We start from the raw sequence: 21,138 nt of genomic DNA, 5'->3' as shown, positions 1-21,138 counted from the left end.
TTATTTATATATATATATATATAATATATATATATATATATATATATATATATATATATATATATATATATGTTACAATAGTATTTTATATATAGATACGCAAACACACACACACTCTCTCTCTCTCTCTCTCTCTCTCACACACACACACACACATATATATATATATATATTATAATATTCAGGGGTCTTCAACTAAAATTGCTTGAGGTCCAGTAATGAACCCTCCTCACCAGCCAAGGTCCGGACAATTTATATGCCTAAAAATATTAATTGATTGTTTTTGGCAGACCAGGCTGTCTGCAAGATATTTAAGCTCATATTTAAGACTTTAAAACAAAAAGTTTTATAAAATGATAAACTTCCCAATTCAGACTTTAAACCATTTTTTAGGAAAATTGAGTCAAAAGTACCAATTATTTTAATTTAAACAATTATTATCAATCAACTATTATATTAATTAAATATCATATAACTATGTTACTGTCTTAATTGTTTTTATAATACATTATCTTCTTGTCGATCCACCAGCTAACATTTACAACTCTGCAAATTCAGAAGACTTTCTTGTACGATTTAAGACTTTTTATGGCCTTATGTTTGATACAACTAAATGTAAGACTTTTTAAGGACCCTCATCTTTCATAATGTTTGAGAATGCCATTGTTTTTCACTCACTGAAAGTTTCATCTGTCTGCACGCCGACATATAAATTAGATCTTGTTAGAAAATTGCATCTGGTATTTATTTATTTCATTATGTCAAAAGGCTTCGCGGTCCGGATTCGGACCGGCGACCCCACACTCTCAGAAAAAAAGGTCATACCCTTTCAAAAGGTACAGCTTTGTATCTTATTTACCCATAAATGTTGCAATATTGCTAATATTAATATTATTATTATTAATAATACCTAATTGCAATATTAGTACAGATAGATATGTATATATAGATTTTGGGGTTAAATATGATCTGAATATATATATTTTTTAACTGATGCTTATTCATTTTTTTATTTCACCCCAAAATAAATAAAAAAGGTGTTTTTTAGTTGTTGTTTTTTTATATTTAGTGACATTTTATTATTATTATTTAGGCCTTTTTTTTTTTTTCTTGAGGTGATATATTTTAATTAGATTTACCCGGAGTGAGACAGTCTTGTTTTAAATCTTATGGTTACTGTTTTTTGCAAGCATTAATTTTCATGTCTGCTTAGCGATCATAATGCCAGTGAACCTGCTAAATGATGCACAGACGAGCTTCTTCCCTCCACCATTCATGTTTATTCCTACAGTATTTATCTGAAATGCATCACTTCTGCTCCGTGTATTATTCTCTCACTTCCTCTTCCCTCTGTATGGAATGTAATGCTTTTAGAATCGATGAGCTGTAACTCTTTCTTTCCCCCCCACAGGGTTTGTCAGATCATTTCTAATTTTCTAATTGTGCATCATTGGATTGCATTGCTGTGTGTGTGTGTGTGCGCGTACAGAGACCCTCCTCCCAATCAGAATGGCCCTGCGCTCCCCCTCCCTTCTCCCACTCTCTTCTCCCTCCATATGTGCGAGGAAGATGGTTGCAAGCAGCGTGGGCCTGTTTTTACTGTCGCACATCCTGCCGTGATCTCACCGGGAGGAAGCGGAGGAGAAGAATCCCTCCATTCAGGTCAATTTCTCTCTTTCACTCACTCCTACATTTTATGTGATGCTGCTGTCAAGTAATTCAATTTGAATGAGATTTTTGTCACCCAGATCCTGTGGTGGGAGGAACAGACCTGGAATCAGCCAGAGCAGAGAGGTGAATCTCCCTTCATCCATCTCTTTACATCGTTTACCAGGTTTTCAGGACTAGGCATCAGCTTTCTTAGCTGTTCATCTGTTCATCATGTCCCTTTTTTATCAATTGGCAATGCGTTTTGATGTTTTTTGGTTAAAAATGACCATGGTATTAGCATTTTTACCATGCTAAAACCATGTTTTTTTTAAAGAACATGCTTCATTGTAATAGCATATTCAAGCACTATTACAAGTATAATGTAAATAAATGTGAAGCACAAAAAAGTACATTTGATATTACCACATAAGTACTGTAAAAAACAGTAACACCTCATAATAAGGTTTAACATGAACTAACAATTATACCAATATAACAATAATAGTTAACATGAAATAATAAACATTTTATTACTGTTAATTTCAACATTTACTAATATACTATTAAAATCTAAATTGTATCTGTTAATATTTAATAGACCTGAGATAGCGTGAACTAAAAGGCTAACAAAAATTAATAAATAGTGTTATTTTAGTATCACAGAGATATTAATGGTTTTTATTCATATTTCAAATTTTAGTTATTATTTTTTATATTTTCTGTTTTCATTTCAGATTTAGTAATTTTGTGTTTTTGTCATTTTTATTAGTATTTGTTTTTAAATGTCTAGTTTTTATTTAATTTTTAATTTATTATTTTAAATTATTATAGTATCTAGTTAGACTAACTCAAAATAAGAAATGTTGCCTTGGCAACTAGCTGAAATAAAATAAGTTTTATGTTTTTTTTAAAATATATTTTATTTCAAGTAATATTTTTTTAATGATTTTAGTTTTAGATTACTATAATAACCCTGGTAACAAATAAATAGCCCTTTGTTAGTTAATTTTAGTTAATGTGTTAACATTAACTAACCTTATTGTACAGAACATGAATTATAGTACAATGGTATATTCAAAATAAAATGAAAGTCAGTGGGGTCTAGTGTTGTTTGAAACAGGGTTTTATAGTTAACTGAAACTAAAACTATTAAATGTAATTTATCAAACTTTAACAGAAATACATTTAAATATAAATAATCTCAAACTTATTACTTTTTTATTTCTTATTTTCATTTAGTTTAACTTGATTTACTAAAATAACTAAAACTAAACAGAAATAAAATATAATACAAACTATAGACATTTAAAGAAAACTAATACAAATGACAAAGCGCACAACAAAATGACTAAAACTAACTAAAATTAAAATTAAAACAGAAATGTTTTTTTAATTCAAAATATGAATAAAAACTGTAAAAGTATCTCAATTATACTAAAATGACACTGGTGGTGAGTATATGATGACAGAATTTTATTTTTGGTAATTTGGTATTCCTTTTTTTTTTTACGGACAAATGACATGGACATTCAAAATGTTGTTTTTAAATGTTGTAGATGATCTATAGAATGCCATTGCATAATATGATCTTTCTTTTGATTGTCGTCTCCAGCTGTCTCCAGCATGCAGCATCACTCGTCTGAGGTGGCCCGTCTGTATCAGACCGAGTTCATCCGGAGCGCGCGGGCGGTGGGCGTGCTGTGGGCCATCTGTACGCTCTGCTTTGCCATTATCGAGGTGGTCATTCTCATCCAGCCGTCATGGGTGGGCACACGAGAGCTGCACTACCGAGGAGGGGGTCCGGCTCCTCCGACCGGGACGCTGGGCCTCTTTGAGGTCTGCATGGAGATGGATTGGCCTGTCCCAGAATGCCGGGGGTCTCTTCGCACCCTGACTCCACTCCCTGCCTTTCAGTCTCCCGCTGTGCTGGTCTGCATGTCTCTCACTATGGTGTGGGCCAGCGTGGGCTGCCTGTGTCTGTTCAGATTCTGCAACGCAGCAACCGTTTATAAGATCTGTGCTTGGCTGCAGCTCACAGCAGGTGAGACTCTTCAGCTGATTCATCAAGTCTCTTCTGCTCACCACGGCTGCATTTATTTGATCAAAAATACTGGAAAAACAGTAACATTGTAAAATTGTACTATTTTAAATAACTGTTTTCGGTCCCACTTTGTATTAAGTGGCCTTAACTACTATGTACTTACATCAAAAAATAAGTACAATGTACTTATTGTGTTCATATTGTATTGCAAAACAATTTTCTTGCTATTGAGGTGGGATACGGGTAAGGTTAGGGACAGGTTTGGTGGTCTGGGTAGGTTTAAGGGTGGGTTAAGGTGTAAGCGATGGGTCAGCAGTGTAATTATAAATGTCATTACAGTGTTAATTATAAATGTCATTAAAGTTAATTACAGATGTAATTACATGCAGGTATTTTTAAAATATAAGTACAATGTAAAAACATGTATGTGCACAATAAGTGCATTGTACCAAATGATTAATTAAAATGTAAGTACATAGTAGTTACATAGTAGGGACCCTGTTTTCTATTGTAATATATTTAAAAATATAATTTATTCCTGTGATGCAAAGCTGAATTTTCAGCATCGTTGCTCCAGTCTTCAGTGTCACATGATCCTTCAGAAATCATTCTGATATACTGATTTGCTGCTCAAGAAATATTTCTGTTTATTATCAATACTGAAAACGGTTGTGCTTCTTCATATTTTTGTGGAAACTGTAAACATTTTTTGAAGATTCTTTGATGAATAGAAAGCTCAAAAGAAAAACATTTATTTGTAATAGAAATAATTTGTTACAATATTAATGTCTTTTATGTCACTTTTGAAATGAATGTCTTTAATTCCTTAAAACAACCTCACTGACACCAATATATACCTAATTAAAGCAAAATCTAATTTAATTTTTTTACTTTTACATATAAATGTGTCTCAAATTACAAATTTGTGCTTAATTCTTATGAAAATAATGTCACAGTTCAGAAAATCTGAATAGTTTCAAAAGAAGGCAGCAATTTCTAACAGAAAAACATATATATTTTTAATTTCTTTCTTTTAATTTTGACATGAAATAGCATGATCCAGATATCTGTGTAGTATGTGATGATGAAGAAGTGATTATTGAAAGCTTGTGATTTCTTCTGAATAGCTCATTCCATTTTTTTATTCAGGGTTTTTTTTAACACCAAAAGCTTAATTGAGTTCCATGACCCTCTTTCTGACCCTTAGATTTAAAGAGGATGTTTTTTGCTATTGCACCTTTAAGACATTCTGGAGGATGTAAATGACCTCAGTTATGATTGGCTAACCTCTTTGCATGCAGAATGAGGCTCTGGGGTTCATCCTTCAGTAATAACCTCTTTGCAAAGCTATAGTACATTGAGATTGTTTTTTGAAGCTCGACTGAAATGTGCTCTTTTTGACATGAAATGCGAACAATATACGTTAAACAATACAGTACCACTAATTGCATCTCTGTTTCTGGATGCAGGCTTCTGTTTGGCCCTGGCATGTGTGTTGTTCCCAGACTCCTGGGCGTGTGCTGAGATGCGGGCGCTGTGCGGGGACCGTGTGAGTAGTTTCTCCCCCGGGAACTGCTCTGTGCACTGGGCGTATATACTGGCCATGCTGGGGGTGCTGGACGCCGGCATACTGTCCACGCTGGCTTTTGTTTTGGGGAATCGCCAAGATGCTCTGCTGCCAGAAGATGCCAAAGATGGTGATGGTAAATGGTGCACTTATTCTTACTAAAATCTCTAAAATCAATTAATGTTTTACTGCCCGTTTTAAGAGAGTAGAGTTCAGTTATATACAATATATATATATATAGCACGTGGAACCATACAGCACGACTGGGCGTATGATGGTTTTGTAGATCTTATTTCAAAAGCACAAAGATCACAGTGAATGCCCATAACTCGTCCCCATTTGAGCCACACCACGTTGACCCAGGCGTGGGCATCGGGGAGGGAGTCGCTGTCGTTTCTGATGAGCGAACTGAGATATTTATATTTGGTGATCTTGTTCAGTGGCTGCCCTCTAACTCTAATCATCCTGTCAGTCTGTGGCCAGCATTCCATGTACTCATCTTCTTGATGTTGATCTGTGCACGACTTGCAGCTCGTTCCTCGTTCGAGCCCACAGTGGGTTTTGTCAGCTTGGTAGATATCGTCAGTGAATAGAAGTGACCAGGGCTGAGGCGCCTGAATATCCTCCATGGCCATGTCCATGCAAAGGATGAACAGAAGCGGGAAGAGGGCGGATCCCTGGTGCACGCCGACAGTGATCGAGAACGGTTCGGACAGGCCAGCCGGGCATCGGACGATACTGGTGGTGTTGGCATAGAGGAGCTGAATCCACTGTACCTACTCTTTGGGGGCGCCGTGAGAGCGGAGGGAATGCCAGATGCGGTCCCGGGGCACGCAGTCAAATGCCTTCTCGATGTGTACTGGCTGGTTCTTCTCCCCGTGCCTTTCCAGCAGCAGTCTGATGGCATAGACTGCATCAGTAGTCCTGTTTCCTCTAACAAATCCACACTGATTGGGACTGATAGAGATGATCTTCTGGAGACAGGCTTCGATTACATGCTCAAATATCTTCATGGTGTGGCAGAGCAGGCAGATCGGGCAGTAGGTGGTGTATTTGCCGACATCACCTTTGCCTTTCCAGATCGGGACCACTACACTGGCAGACCACACTGAGGGAGTGGCACCCTCATTGATGATCTTGTTGAACAGTCGAATTTCTGTGTCTCTGTGTCTGAGTAGCTTCCACGCCTTGACGGGAATGTCATCGGGTCCAGGGGCCTTTCCATTCTTTTTGATGGCAAGCTCGACCTCAGCAGGGCTGAACGGCGGTACCGGCCCAGAGACGGGGGCAGCGCTTGTGTTCGGCAGATATTGATATTCATTACTTGACCAATGTCCAGGGTTGAGAGATGGCGGGCTTTCTTGAGTTTGTAGATTTGGCTGACTCCTTCGGGCAGGTTGAGCTGGGCGTAGAGATTGACATATTGCCGGGCCTTCACGGTAGCAACTACCTTCTATGTTATCGACTTCAGTCGTCGGTACTCTTGCCAGTTGTCGGCCACCCACAAGACTTCTTCGCATTTGTGGCTTCTTAAACCTCGTCGGTCCACCACAAGACCTGCTTGTTGATTAATCAGAATCGTCATCCTGTCTTGGGGATTGATCTTGGGGATGTTATATATATATATATATTAGTGCTGTCAAACAATTAATCACGATTAATCACATCCAAGATAAAAAAAATTGTTTACATAATATATGTATGTGTACTGTGTATATTTATGTATATATTTTTTCAATATTTACATGTATATATATTTATATTCTTATATTTTATATTATACATAAATATATTTAAAATATAAACATAACATATTTTTCTTAAATATATACATGCATGTGTTTGTATTTAAATATACATAATAAATACACACAGTACACACATATATTATGTAAACAAAAACGTTTATTTTGGATGCGATTAATCATGATTAATCATTTGACAGCATTAATATATATGCATATATATATTAATACAAATATACAAACATTTTTACTCTTAAATCTGTTTGCTTGATTATTTTTCTTAATTTAATAAAAATTACTAAAACTAAACAGAAATATTTAAAAACAAACTAATATTAACAAAAATACTAAAACTTAAACTAAAATTAAAACAAAGTATAAAAATAAATGCTAATTCAAAATATTATTAAATATTATAATAGCATATAAATTATATTAAAATAACACTTTATTGACAAATAATATGTTAATATTTTGTCAACAATAAATGTTAGCAAATTACAAAAAATATATATATAAATCAACTTTGCTTGTGATTGTGATATTGTGGTAAGGCAATATTGTAAGCTCTACTGCTTTCTTGATTTTCTTTCTTAATTTAGTCTAATGTTAATTACACTCATTACCATGTTATTCTCTACACAAAGATATTTTGGTAACACTTTGCAATAAGGTTCCATTAGTTAATGTTAGGTAATGTATTAACTAACATAAATGAACCATGAACAATACATTTATTACAGTATTTATTAATCCTTGTTAATGTTAGTTAATGAAAATACAGTCGTTCATTGTGTAGTTAATTATTGTAAAGTGTTACCAATATTTTAATCGTGTTATGTTGTTTTCTCCTCTCTTTTCAGTGACTGGCTTGTTACTGGCAGCATAAAGCAGGCCTGAGCTGTTCTCAATGGTCAGAAACTGCTGGTAAGGCTGTAATCTACTTTTTCTGGGGATCGTTTTTTTTCTGGCACTAGCATTGAACCCAGCATCCTCTACTCTCTTCTGTAACTCACGTCACTGTTCTTTCTCACCCTCTCAGGTGGCTGTTTCATCACGTCGTTTGTGAACTTCTCTCTAATGTCTAATCTAATGATGGCATAAAACGTGTGAAGAGACGCTTCTCTCTTCCCCCGCAGCATGATGTCATCATCCTGTGAATTCTGCTTGCATAACCTGTCTGCATAGAAACAGTCACCTGGCAACAGTATCTAAGTCCTTTCTCCCCTGACGGAGGAACATTACTCTGATCTTGTAATGGCGGCTCTAAACAGAGAAGAGGAAAGGCCATTTTCTTTAGTGCATTTCCAAGTGGAGGTATAGTCGAGGTCTCTGTGATCACAGATCACATGTGGGTTTCAATTAAATGATATTTAGAGGATTGACTGTGATGTTTGATTCCATGTTCTAGATATTTTTGTGCATGAATTTAAGATGAGGTCTGAATTTAAATGTAATTAGAGAGTCAGCATAATAATACTGTAAATCTGTTTAGTTAGTTTGGTTTTTGGTCAGTAAAGTCTTAATCGTTTAGATTTACTGATTTTATCATCTTTAAGCGAAAGGTAACAAATAACAGTGCTCATATTTAAGTCAGCACAAAATCAAAATTTGCCTATTTATTTTCTTATCCAAAATTTAAATTAGTTTGTTTCTTCATCAGAACAGATTTGGAGAAATAGCATTACATCACTTGCTCACTAGTGGATCCTCTGCAGTGAATGGGTGCCGTCAGAATGAGAGTCCAAACAGCTGATAAAAACATCACAATAATCCACAAGTAATTTACACCACTCCAGTCCAGCAATTAACAATTTGTGAAGTGAAAACCTGCGTTTGTAAGAAACAAATCCATCATGAAGACATTTTTAACTTCAAACCATAGCAAAAATACGAGTCCTCTATGCATAATATTGCTTTCTCCAGTGAAAAAGTAATCTCATCTGAATCAGGAGAGAAATATGCACATATTACGCACTGTTTACAAGGAAAAACAGTCCTAAATAATTCTAAAGAAATATGTCAGTGGATTTTGATGTGAAAGTAGAACAGGAGATGGACTTTTTCACTGGAGGAAGCATTATTATGGATTATGGACTTGTATTTTAGCTGGAAGGGAAGTTTAAAAAAAAATCTTAATGATGGATTTGTTTCTTACAAACACACAGCTTTTCACTTCACAGGACATTAGTGTGGTGTGGATTATTTTTATCAGCTGTTTGGACTCTCATTCTGACGGCACCCATTCACTGCAGAGGATCCATTGGTGAGCAAGTGATGTACCATAATGCAAAATTTCTCAAAATCTGTTCTGATAAAGAAATAAACTCATCTACATCTCGAATGGCCTGATGGTGAGTAAACTTTCAGCAAAAAAAAATATATTTTTCTTATACAAGTTTCACATGGAAACACATCACAATATGGTAGTAAAGTCGATTCCAACTTCTGTTTCACGCTGACTTTAAAACTGCATGCCACTGTTGTAATCGTAATTGTCTTCAGCCACCGTTAAAATCTAAAAAGTCATTGTCAGCTGTGCTTGTTTCAGATATTATGCTAATAGGCTATGACTTTATCAAGCCGTTGCATTAAATGTTGAATGTGATGTATTTTCTAATCCACTTCCACTGTAAAAGCAATGCAAAGTTCTAAACAAAATGTTGTAGTTCACATACACTTTATTAGCACTTACAGTGATTTTTGTTGTTTGACAAAACTTGCAGTATTGTATTTTTGCAGTAATGTATTTTTGTACAAGATTTTATGACTGCACAAATATCTAAAACATTTATATATACGATTATATAGCTACGATTTCCTTCATAAATTCATAGTCAGATTACAAACCCAGAGGGCAGGACGTTGGGACAGCGATTAGTATCAGACAGAGTGTTTCAAAGCCAAGTCAAGGGACAAAAACACTTCATCAAGCTTAGATAGGATGCATATGACACTAAGACAATGGCACACCATTTTAGACAGCCAATCGGAGAAAGAGAGGACAGGAAACTCACTTAGAGCATGTTTGACATTTAGACGGCTCTTTTTGAGATTAAACTCCTGTTGTGCTGATGATTACTGCTGTATAAAGCAGCTGATCTGATGTGTTGTGCTGTTTAAACCTGTACTGGATATATTATGCAATAAATAGATTTCAGACATTTTTGTTTCTCAATCATTTGTTTCCAAAAAAAAAAGATCTACATTTAGTTTAAATTCTAAAACAATACTGTAGGTGTAGCTACTGAGTGAGCCTGTTACTGAGTGAGCTGTGAGTTACTGTTACTTTGCTCACAATATGACACAGAATGTCTCCAAACTCACTGTAGCTGCAGTAAAGCTCTGATATATTTGGATGTCTGAGGAAACAGAGTCATGCTCCTTTCATCTGCTGAGAAACTCAGGGATTCAAGGTTGCTGAGTGGCAAATGGCTTATAGTAGGCACTCACTCCTCGATGCACACAACAAAACGTTACCTAAATGCACTCTTGCACGACCCTGGTCAAGCTGTGGTTTTGTTTTTAAGGACCAAGTGAGTTATCAACAGCATTAGTCAAACAGATCTTATTTATAGTGTAGCATCATTTAAAATCTGAATCTTTAATTAAGGTTAATGTACAAAAATAATAGGTAATGATTAATTAACTGATTATTTCCAAGTCACTATGGTCAATTAATGCATGTACTATGGAAGCCTGTTTCCACCATGGAATAAAAAAAATAAAAAGGTAATTGAGACTTTTGATCTCACAATTTCCGATTTTTTATCTTTTTTCTCAGAATTGCAAAATATGAACTCACTGTGAGGAATAAACTTTATCTGGCATCAATACTGCGTCTCCTGAACGAGGCACAGAATAACGGACAAACCTGAGGAAGAGGAGGAGGAGTTTTGCAATTCTGAAGAAAAGAGTCAGAATTGTGAAATATGAAGTCGGAATTGCAAGATGTAAACTCAGAAATCTGAGAAAAAAGTCAGAATTGTGAGATATAAACTCAGAATTGAGAGTTTATATCTTGCAATTCTGACCATTTTTTCCAGAATTCGAACTTCTGAGAAAAAAACCCCTCAGAATTGTGAGATATAAACCCGGAATTGCAAGAAAAAAAGTCACAGTTACCTTTTTATTTTTTTTGTTCCATGGTGGAAAAGGGCTTACATTCTGTAGAATGTAGCCAGAAAGAAGAAAAAACAAAAAGCATATTCCATAAGCTGTTATGTGTGTGGGATTTATTATAGTATAACATTGAAAGTAACATCATATCAGAGTACCTTGGCAAGCAGGCCTTGATTAGATTTAGGCAGATGACAATGAACGCTGGCGTATCTGTAAGCAAGTGAAACTCTTGCTTGCTCTGTCTGTCTAGATTTCTCTCTATTTCCCCCAAACATTTCCCTTTTATTCCTCTCACTTTCACATACTCTTTAGGCTGGCAGGTACTGCAGGATGTGCTGTGCGATCAGAGTGGGGTCGTAGGTCAGGGCTCTGCGTTTGCGGCTGTGTTTTTTTGGGGGCGGCAGGTCAGTATCTATGCGCTTCATTCTCTGTAGGCCGACGTGTGGCGTTCTGTTGCTCTGCCCTGTGACCCCGTCGTCGTCCACGTCGTCATCGAGCCGTTTCACCCTCAGCAGTGATGCCTCGACGTGGGGGGAGGGGCCAGAGGCGGAGTCCAGGGACCGGCGGGAGCGTTTTAGGGCGGATCCTCCAGATTGCTCCATATTGGCCACAATGCTCAGGTCCCGTTTAGCACGCTGGTTTGAAGGGCCTCCCTGATTGCCACCCGATGCCAAGCTGGAGAGGATCTTCTCAACAAGGTACCTTAAAAAAATAAAGACAAAAAAAAAAGGTTTTATGTTTGCTTGGTGTTTTATTGATATTTTGAATGAACTTTTATTGCTATATTTTCTTTTTTCTGTTAGTTACATTTCTGGTAATTTTGCTATGTGCTTTTGTCATTTTTATTCGTTTTTTTATAATACTATTTATTTCTAATTGTAGTTTAAAGCTTTTCATTCAACATTTTTTATTAATATTTTAGTTGGCTTGGTGTTTTATTGATATTTTGAATGAACTTTTATTGCTATATTTTCTTTTTTCTGTTAGTTACATTTCTGGTAATTTTGCTATGTGCTTTTGTCATTTTTATTCGTTTTTTTATAATACTATTTATTTCTAAAAACCTCATATTGTGCAATGAGACGTTTTATAGCATTTTATTGGTGTATCTCATGATATAGTTGTTTTGCTGGGAATTCATAAAACAGCACAAAAATTATATTTATGCAGCATTCATTCAACTTTTTTAAACATTATTATTCATGACTGGTTTCAGGACGTTCTGAGAACATGCCAAAGTTAAGTTCCTATAATGAAAATGATACAATGGAATGTTTTTGTAACATTTAGAAAAGTGGACGTTCAGAAAACATTTTCATAACCTATTGACCCTGGACCACAAAACCCGTCATAAGGGTCGATTTTTGGAAATTGATATAAAAACACAAATTAATGTACTACCAGAAATATCAATAAACTTAGTAAGGTATTGAAAGTGTCACTCAATATTTGTGTGTTGCATCACTTCATTAGCTTAACGACACACTAATATCAAGTTTAGTTTGCATGTGTTTTATGTTGAGCGTCGTATTAGACTCATATAGTCGGATATAATAAGAATATGAAGGAAAAACAGCTCAGTTTTATTCAGAGACTCAAACCGAGCAATGCCGTTTGCAGCAGATGCTGATGTATAATGAAATTCTGAAGCTTGTAATGTAAATCAATCAAAGAGTTCTTTATTAAAGTACAGATATGGAAGCTAAAGTATTTTATACTTTTAATCTTTTACATTTACTTTTAACCTTTTTATCCAACAATTCCGACTTTTTTCATGCAATTCTGAGTTTTAATGTTGCACTTCTGTTTTTTTGTTTCCGCCTTGGAATTAAAAAATAAAAAAAATAAAGGTAATTGTGACTTTCTATCTGACAGTTCGGAGTTTTTTCTGTTGCAATTTGGAGAAAGAAAGGCTGAATTGTGAGAGAAAAACGTCAGTTTCTGAGTTTATAATCACGCGGTTCTGACTTTTTTCGTCTTGCAGTTCTGTTTTTTTTTGCGTCCGTCACATAATAAATTAAAAAGGTAGTTGCGACTGTTTTATATGCGAGATTCAAACTCACAACTATGAGAAAAAGGTCAAAAATGCAAGACATGAACTCAGAATTCTGACTTTCGGTGACAGTTTTTTGTTTCCGTAAAGGGTAGATAATGAATAATGAATCAAAAAAGGTAATTGAGACTTTTGATCTCACAATTTCCGATTTTTTATCTTTTTTCTCAGAATTGCAAAATATGAACTCACTGTGAGGAATAAACTTTATCTGGCATCAATACTGCGTCTCCTGAACGAGGCACAGAATAACGGACAAACCTGAGGAAGAGGAGGAGGAGTTTTGCAATTCTGAAGAAAAGAGTCAGAATTGTGAAATATGAAGTCGGAATTGCAAGATGTAAACTCAGAAATCTGAGAAAAAAGTCAGAATTGTGAGATATAAACTCAGAATTGAGAGTTTATATCTTGCAATTCTGACCATTTTTTCCAGAATTCGAACTTCTGAGAAAAAAACCCCTCAGAATTGTGAGATATAAACCCGGAATTGCAAGAAAAAAAGTCACAGTTACCTTTTTATTTTTTTTGTTCCATGGTGGAAAAGGGCTTACATTCTGTAGAATGTAGCCAGAAAGAAGAAAAAACAAAAAGCATATTCCATAAGCTGTTATGTGTGTGGGATTTATTATAGTATAACATTGAAAGTAACATCATATCAGAGTACCTTGGCAAGCAGGCCTTGATTAGATTTAGGCAGATGACAATGAACGCTGGCGTATCTGTAAGCAAGTGAAACTCTTGCTTGCTCTGTCTGTCTAGATTTCTCTCTATTTCCCCCAAACATTTCCCTTCTCACTTTCTCACTTTCACATACTCTTTAGGCTGGCAGGTACTGCAGGATGTGCTGTGCGATCAGAGTGGGGTCGTAGTCTGCGTTTGTGCGTTTGCGGCTGTGTTTTTTTGGGGGCGGCAGGTCAGTATCTATGCGCTTCATTCTCTGTAGGCCGACGTGTGGCGTTCTGTTGCTCTGCCCTGTGACCCCGTCGTCGTCCACGTCGTCATCGAGCCGTTTCACCCTCAGCAGTGATGCCTCGACGTGGGGGGAGGGGCCAGAGGCGGAGTCCAGGGACCGGCGGGAGCGTTTTAGGGCGGATCCTCCAGATTGCTCCATATTGGCCACAATGCTCAGGTCCCGTTTAGCACGCTGGTTTGAAGGGCCTCCCTGATTGCCACCCGATGCCAAGCTGGAGAGGATCTTCTCAACAAGGTACCTTAAAAAAATAAAGACAAAAAAAAAAGGTTTTATGTTTGCTTGGTGTTTTATTGATATTTTGAATGAACTTTTATTGCTATATTTTCTTTTTTCTGTTAGTTACATTTCTGGTAATTTTGCTATGTGCTTTTGTCATTTTTATTCGTTTTTTTATAATACTATTTATTTCTAATTGTAGTTTAAAGCTTTTCATTCAACATTTTTAATGAGCTTTTATTTTTATATTTTCAGTTTTCGTTTTAATTTTCGTTATATATTTTGTAATAATTTAGTTCTGTGCTTTTGTGATTTGTAGTAGTTTCTTTAAATATGACTATTTAGTACAAATTTTAGTTTTGTTTATTTTTTATGTCATTTATATTTTATTAATATTTTGAATTAGATTTTTTTTGAACTATATTTAGTTTAAATGTAAATTTTTGTTAACTATTTTTTGTACTTTTGTTATGTGCTTTTCTCATTTTTATTAGTTTTTCTAATAAATGTATTTCTATTTTCATTAATATTGCGAATTACCTTTTGAACTATATTTTCAGTTTTCACTTAAATTTTAGTTTAATTTCTATTAATTTTGTTATGTGCTTTTGTAATTTTGTTATTTATTTTTTATTTTAAGTTTTTCATCTAATATTTAATATTATTATTATTATTTTGAATGAGTTTTTATTTCTCTATATTAATTTAAATTTTAGTTAGATATAACTATACATAATTTTGTATTATATGCTTTTTTCAGTTTTATTATCATTTTTTAATATTACTTTTTATTTCTAATCTTATAGTTTAAGTTTTCATCTAATATTTATATTTTGGGTTTAGTTCAGTTGTAGTTTTTGTTTATTTACAGTTATTCATTTTAGTGTTTCAGCTTATTTCAGTTAGCTTTATTTCAATAAACAAAAATGTTTTAATAGTTTTAGTTAATGATGATAACCCTGACACTGAGGCATTGGTTTGGTTATGAACGGCATGCTTTCATTACCTGAGCATCTCTTGGTCTTTGTCCTGCTCTCTCTCTGGTATCCTGTTGGTGTTCGGAGCGAGTCCAGCCTGCATCAGTCTCTCCTGCTTGTAGCGGTTGAGTAGAGCCTGAGTAAGCTGAGGATCCAGAAGGCCCTGCCATGAGGCCCGGGGCTTCGCCATGCTCACAGCCTGCTCGGTCTCATCGTAGTCCGGAGGGTATGGGCCCTGGAAATCACCCTCCTCTTCCTCAGGTTTGCCCTGTCCGTTATTCTGTGCCTCGTTCAGGAGACGCAGCATTGATGCCAGATAAGCTGCTTCCTGTTCCCGCCTCTGATCGTTCTCCACCAGCCGCTGGAGGGCTTGTCCAAGACCTTGAGCTCTCAAGACCTCTGGTTGGTAGTACAGATCATTGCTCCGACTCCTGAAGTCAGCAGCGGGGTAAGACATCATCTGGGCCTCGTAGGGCACCGAATCACGCAGGTCTCTTCGCAGACGGACTCCACCTGCCTGGCTGTCAAAGCTGCGACCTCCTCCACGCATGGTAGAGAGAGGCTGACAAATACAGAGAGGAGGAGAAAGAAATCAAACACACGATTGGTGAAAAATGTCTCCTATTTCTATGTAAAAACAAATTTGTGCACCGTTTGGAACAGGTGATATTTCAGTTTTTCTTTTTTAATAAATCTGCAAAAATGTCAACAATTCTGTGTTTTTCTGTCAATATGGGGTGCTGTGTGTACATTAATGAAGAAATTTTTTTTACTTAAATGATTTTAGCAAATAGCTGCAATATAACAAAGAGTGAAAAATTTAAGGGGGTCTGAATACTTTCCGTACCCACTGTGCATACATGCATGCATACATACAAATAACCATATATATATGTATGACGCAAGATAGTTTTAGAAGTTCACAGAACTGACTCAGCAACAGCTGAGTAAAACTGTTTCATCTGAGCATGTGGCACTTTAAGCATTATCGTATCGCATATCGAATATCGCATTATTTAATGAGTTACCGCATATCGCATTTTTCTTCAATATCGCACAGCCCTAAACTGAATGCAATTAAATAACGTAATCGTGTTTAGAAATTAATGTATTCCTACAGAGGACCAACTCTGATGAATGGCAGTAAAGACAGAATATTTTATGACTTGTAGATTCTGACATACATGTTTGCCTTTGAGAGCACAGTAACACTCACCTCCCTCTTCAATGACACTTTACATACGAATCATTCATGCATTCGAGAGGAAGCATTAGTAAGCATGTTTCCTCTCCTCTCATCTGTACTCCCATCCTCACACCTCCTCTCCATCCCCACTGAGTCAGACATTCAATTACACTCACACACTGTTGAGAAGAAAAGAAAGATGCTTTCTAGGGCCTGAAATCACTGTAGGGTTCATAGCAAGCACATTCTGACAGAATGAGTAACCAGCTCCTCTTCAGCATATATTAGTTCTGTCACTGGCACTGATGATCTGTGTCCACCATTACTGAGAGTAGACCTGTGTTTCAGCAGTGATTTATGGTCTAGAACCTTGAATCTGTTTCATGTTAGCCACTGAAACGAACTCAAGTCTCAGGTTATAAACGAATAGCTGAGTCATGACATTGTCTTCACCCTCTGTGTGCAAAATAATTATTCTAAATTGCAAAGTGAGCACTGAGAAACAACTAGCAGCTCATAAAACTACCATATGAGCAAGTTTTGTGTTCTTGTAAAGCATATCTTTTGTCAGAATGAGAAATGAAGTTCTAACTTTATGTGGTATTTCAGGGCTGTTATGATTCATAATAAATGAGACCGATATAGTGACGTCTGAAACTAAAGGAGCAGGATTCCTCTGAGCGCTGTGTGACTCATTCTGGCGCATTATGACGTCTGTAGTGCTCCAGACGTACACATTGCGGTGATATGAATCTTGCTGTTAATATCATAAATTCAAGTGGTTTCTATGTCCTCCGGTTCCTTACTGTCTACTTCACTCTGCATTACTGTGCCAATGGAAATGTTTCTAATGTGAACAACTATCTGCAAAGTTACTTTACAGCTCCTGCAGACTCCAGCCAAAGTGCTTTGTCACATCAATTTGCATATAGTTGTGTGTGTCATTATAAAATGTATTAGAGATGATCAATATACTTCATGGGATTGGACTTAATTAATAAAGATACTGAAAAAGATGCTTCATGCACCCACTTTTTTGCATTAAAAAATCAACAGAATGTGTAAAAAACAGTTTACAGTAAAATGTTTTTACAGTTTAAGTGTACAGATTAAGTGTAATCAGTGTTGTTATAGCTAAAACTATTGTTGTTTGTTATTAAAAATCTTTATTCTAAAGAAATCTAAATCTAAACATTTTTAGGGATTGACATAAAATTGAAATATAAATATTAGATGAAAATCTAAATCCTAAAAACCTTAAAAAAAAAAAAATCCAATCATTGTTATCGTTAAAGGCACAATCTATGTGAACTTTTTTTTATTAAAATATCCAAAAACCACTAGAACAGTGTTATATATTTTGCTGACTTGTGTACTTGCATTATCCCAAATGTTTCGAAGAATGTTTAAATCCAGAGAAATAAGCAATTTTAACTAGTGGCACAGAGCGTGTCAATAGCGTCATTGTGTCGCCTGCCAATGATGTCATAACCCCTCGATTTCCGGTTTTGTTTTGTAGAAAACATGGAAACACCAAAGACGCTTTAATATGTTGTGCGTTTTATTAGACCGGTGACGACTGCACAGAGTAGCATTATAACAGAACTTTCAAATGTATCTAGTAACAGCACTGTTTTACCCCACATACGCACGACCGGAAGGAGCGGAAGCGGTCGACTGTGGCATAATAAAAGCTCCGCTGCTTTCGAGCCGTGTGTCACGCTCGTTCAGCGGCCTCGTTTCGCTTCGACGGCTTTCAGGCTCACTCTGCTTCATTCTACTACATTAATAAATCATTAGCTCATCCATGAACATGATTTCTGCCCGAGTCCTGTCAGATTGCATCGGCTGTGGGGATGAAGACGACAACTCCCATGATTCCACACTCAGTCACGGCGTCATCAAACTATGCCTTTGTCTATTTGTTTATTTTGAATACGCGCCCTTTAGCGGTGAAAATTAACATTGTGCCTTTAACTAAAAGTATTTTTTTAAAAAAGTGTTTTTTTTGGTAATTGAAATAAAGCTAAAATAAAATACAAATATTAGATGAATAACTTAAACTTAAAAAAAACCTAACCTTAAAATTAGAAATGATGCCTTGAAAACTAACTGTAATAAATACTAATATTTATACTACTAATAATTACTAAAACTAAAGTTAAATAGATTAAAAGACTAAAACTAATAAAATGACAAAAGCACATAAAATGACTAAAACTTAACCTAATTAAAATGCAAGCTGAAAAATATATAGCTCAAAAAATATGAAATACTATAATAGTATATAAATAATAGTAAAATATAGGGCTGTGCAATTAATTGCATGGGATTGTCATGCGCATCTCGTCAGTAAAGCCGGTTCTGTGATTAGTAGTAAATCTCCATCACCTGCTTTCAGATGGAGTGGCATTTAATACACAGAGCCGTAGTTCACTGACAAGCTAGGCAATATCGCGTTCATAATCGAATGCGATTCAACGGCTCTCTGTAGTGAATGCAGCTCAATCTGAAAGCAAGTGATGGAGATTTACTACTAATCACGGGACCGGCTTTACTGATGAGATGCGCATGACAATCGCATGCGATTAATTGCACAGCGCTAGTAAAATAACACTGAACCCAGTATATTCAAATTTATTCAGTCATTTAAATTTTTTATTTAGTTTAATCAAATCTGTTGATAGCACATGAAGCAGATTTTAGATTAACTGACAAACATTTTTACAGTATAGATGGATGGATGGAAGAAAACAGAGTGTTCTCTGAAAGCTGTTGCCATGGCAGCGTTCCTCCTCCGCTTGGAGTGAAAGAGTGGCTGTTTGTTCTACTAATGAGATTGTGCTTTCTCTGCTATTGATTTTATCCTGTGTTGTCCTTCTGATACAGTCCCTAATCCTTCACACTTTCCCAAAATGGCTGTAGCGTTTACATTGAGCTCAACGTGACTGTGTGTCAGTGACCGCTGCTGTCCGTGGTGCTGAAAACATGAGAGCGCTCTAATGACTGCTACACATGCTCTTCCATGAGTTACTCTCATGTCACTTTAATTCACAGCTCTTTATATCAGGTGTCCACAGATCTCTCCAATGCATCAGTACTGCTGAACTCTCATTTTTATAATAAAAGGATCTAGATACCAGTATATTACAGGCCCTATCGCCCTGGCAAATGCATAGCAATGCACAATTAAACATTCCACCATCATAGAAATTTTTCACATTTTAAATTTTTTTTTTATTCAATAGACTATTCTTTGTTTAAAACCTCATTATAAAATGTTTTCATCAGCAATAGAACAGTAAATTCAACAAGTACACAACTCATCTGTTATAAGTCTCATGCTGTCTACCTTCCTAAAATAACATGGAGCTCTGCGATTGAAAGATGCATGTAATGTTTAATGTGATCTTGGGTCGTTTGCAAGAGCCTTTTGCTCTGCATCCGATTCCATTTCTGCGCACGGCCTTTCTGAGAAATTTCCAGAATTGAATCAGGATTGTATTCGACAGTAAAGCCCTGTTGATGTGCTCTCTTGTTGCCAGGCAATAATGATTTTGCACGCCCTATTTCACGCCATCTGGCTCGACTGATCTCATTGTTCTCTGTGACATCAGTTTAGCAGAAATTAACACGCAGCCAAGCTTAACCTATAAAAAAGCACCCAAATAGTACATTGTGTACTTTCACATATTCAATATGACCCATGTGCAATGATTCATATACAAATACTTGAAAAAAAAAAGTGCCTCTAAACACAATGAAATTGGAATTTAGCACCAAATGCAAACCTCTGTACTATTTACATAGAGGTAAAAAGGAAGAAAACCTGCAGGTTAAGATGTAGCTATAGAGAAATCAAAGTGAATTACGCACTCAGTCTCAGCAAACACACACGATGAGGGTCTGGTATGGGGTTTGCTTTACCTTTGCCTCTGGTGTGGGGATCTGGAACAGCGTCAGGGAGAGGAAGAGCAGAAGAGAGCTGGTCAGAAGGCCCGACATCCTGGAGGAGAGAATGAAGCTGCCTCTGCAGTGAAGAGAAACGCTGCCACCGAACAACAGCACAGAAACTGACAGATCCAGACAGAGAGAGAGAAGAGCAGGGGGGGAGGAGCTTCACTGTTACTCCGAACAGAGATGCATGACAGAGGGAGAAAGAGACTGTGCTTGTGATTTTTGCATGGTAAAGCTGGTGAAAAAAATTTCTACTTCAACCTGAAAAATCAGATCAGGGTTTAGTAATGCACATACACTCCCCTCCAAAAGTATTGGAACAGTGAGGCCAATTCCTTTATTTTTTCTGTATACTGAAAACATTTGGGTTTGATATCAAACGATGAATATGAGACAAGATCAACATTTCAGTTTTTATTTCCAGGTATTTACATCTGAATCTGATAAACAACTTAGAATATAGCACCTTTTGTTTGAACCCACCCATTGCTCATGTGACCAAAAGTATTGGAACAGATTTAAAATAGATTAAAGTGAATAAGACTTAATATTTAGTTGCAAATTCTTTGCTTGCAACAACTGCATTAAGCCTGTGACCCATTGACATCACCAAACGTTTGCATTCTTCTTTTGTGATGCTTTTCCAGGCTT

General features: G+C 36.1%; 2 protein-coding genes across 2 annotated transcripts; one reads left to right on the top strand and one right to left on the bottom strand.

Annotated features, from left to right (window-relative positions):
* Positions 1–1,554: 1,554 nt before the first annotated feature.
* Positions 1,555–8,673, top strand: LOC107584928 (lipoma HMGIC fusion partner-like 3 protein). Its single transcript, XM_016271697.1, has 6 exons — positions 1,555–1,662; positions 1,749–1,794; positions 3,263–3,691; positions 5,161–5,394; positions 7,867–7,930; positions 8,046–8,673. The coding sequence occupies exons 3-5, from the start codon at positions 3,274–3,276 to the stop codon at positions 7,890–7,892; spliced, it is 678 nt and encodes a 225-aa protein (XP_016127183.1). The 5' UTR covers positions 1,555–1,662; positions 1,749–1,794; positions 3,263–3,273; the 3' UTR covers positions 7,893–7,930; positions 8,046–8,673.
* Positions 8,674–11,015: 2,342 nt separating this feature from the next.
* On the bottom strand, positions 11,016–20,644 carry LOC107584871 (uncharacterized). Its single transcript, XM_016271633.1, has 3 exons — positions 20,458–20,644; positions 15,374–15,906; positions 11,016–11,827 (listed from the first exon to the last, which is right to left on the bottom strand). The coding sequence occupies exons 1-3, from the start codon at positions 20,533–20,535 to the stop codon at positions 11,434–11,436; spliced, it is 1,005 nt and encodes a 334-aa protein (XP_016127119.1). The 5' UTR covers positions 20,536–20,644; the 3' UTR covers positions 11,016–11,433.
* Positions 20,645–21,138: the final 494 nt, after the last annotated feature.

Source organism: Sinocyclocheilus grahami, unplaced genomic scaffold, assembly GCF_001515645.1.
Source record: "Sinocyclocheilus grahami isolate Dianchi unplaced genomic scaffold, SAMN03320097.WGS_v1.1 scaffold64.1, whole genome shotgun sequence".
In the NCBI taxonomy this organism is placed as follows: Eukaryota; Metazoa; Chordata; class Actinopteri; order Cypriniformes; family Cyprinidae; genus Sinocyclocheilus; species Sinocyclocheilus grahami.
This window is presented reverse-complemented; position numbering and strand designations above follow the sequence as displayed.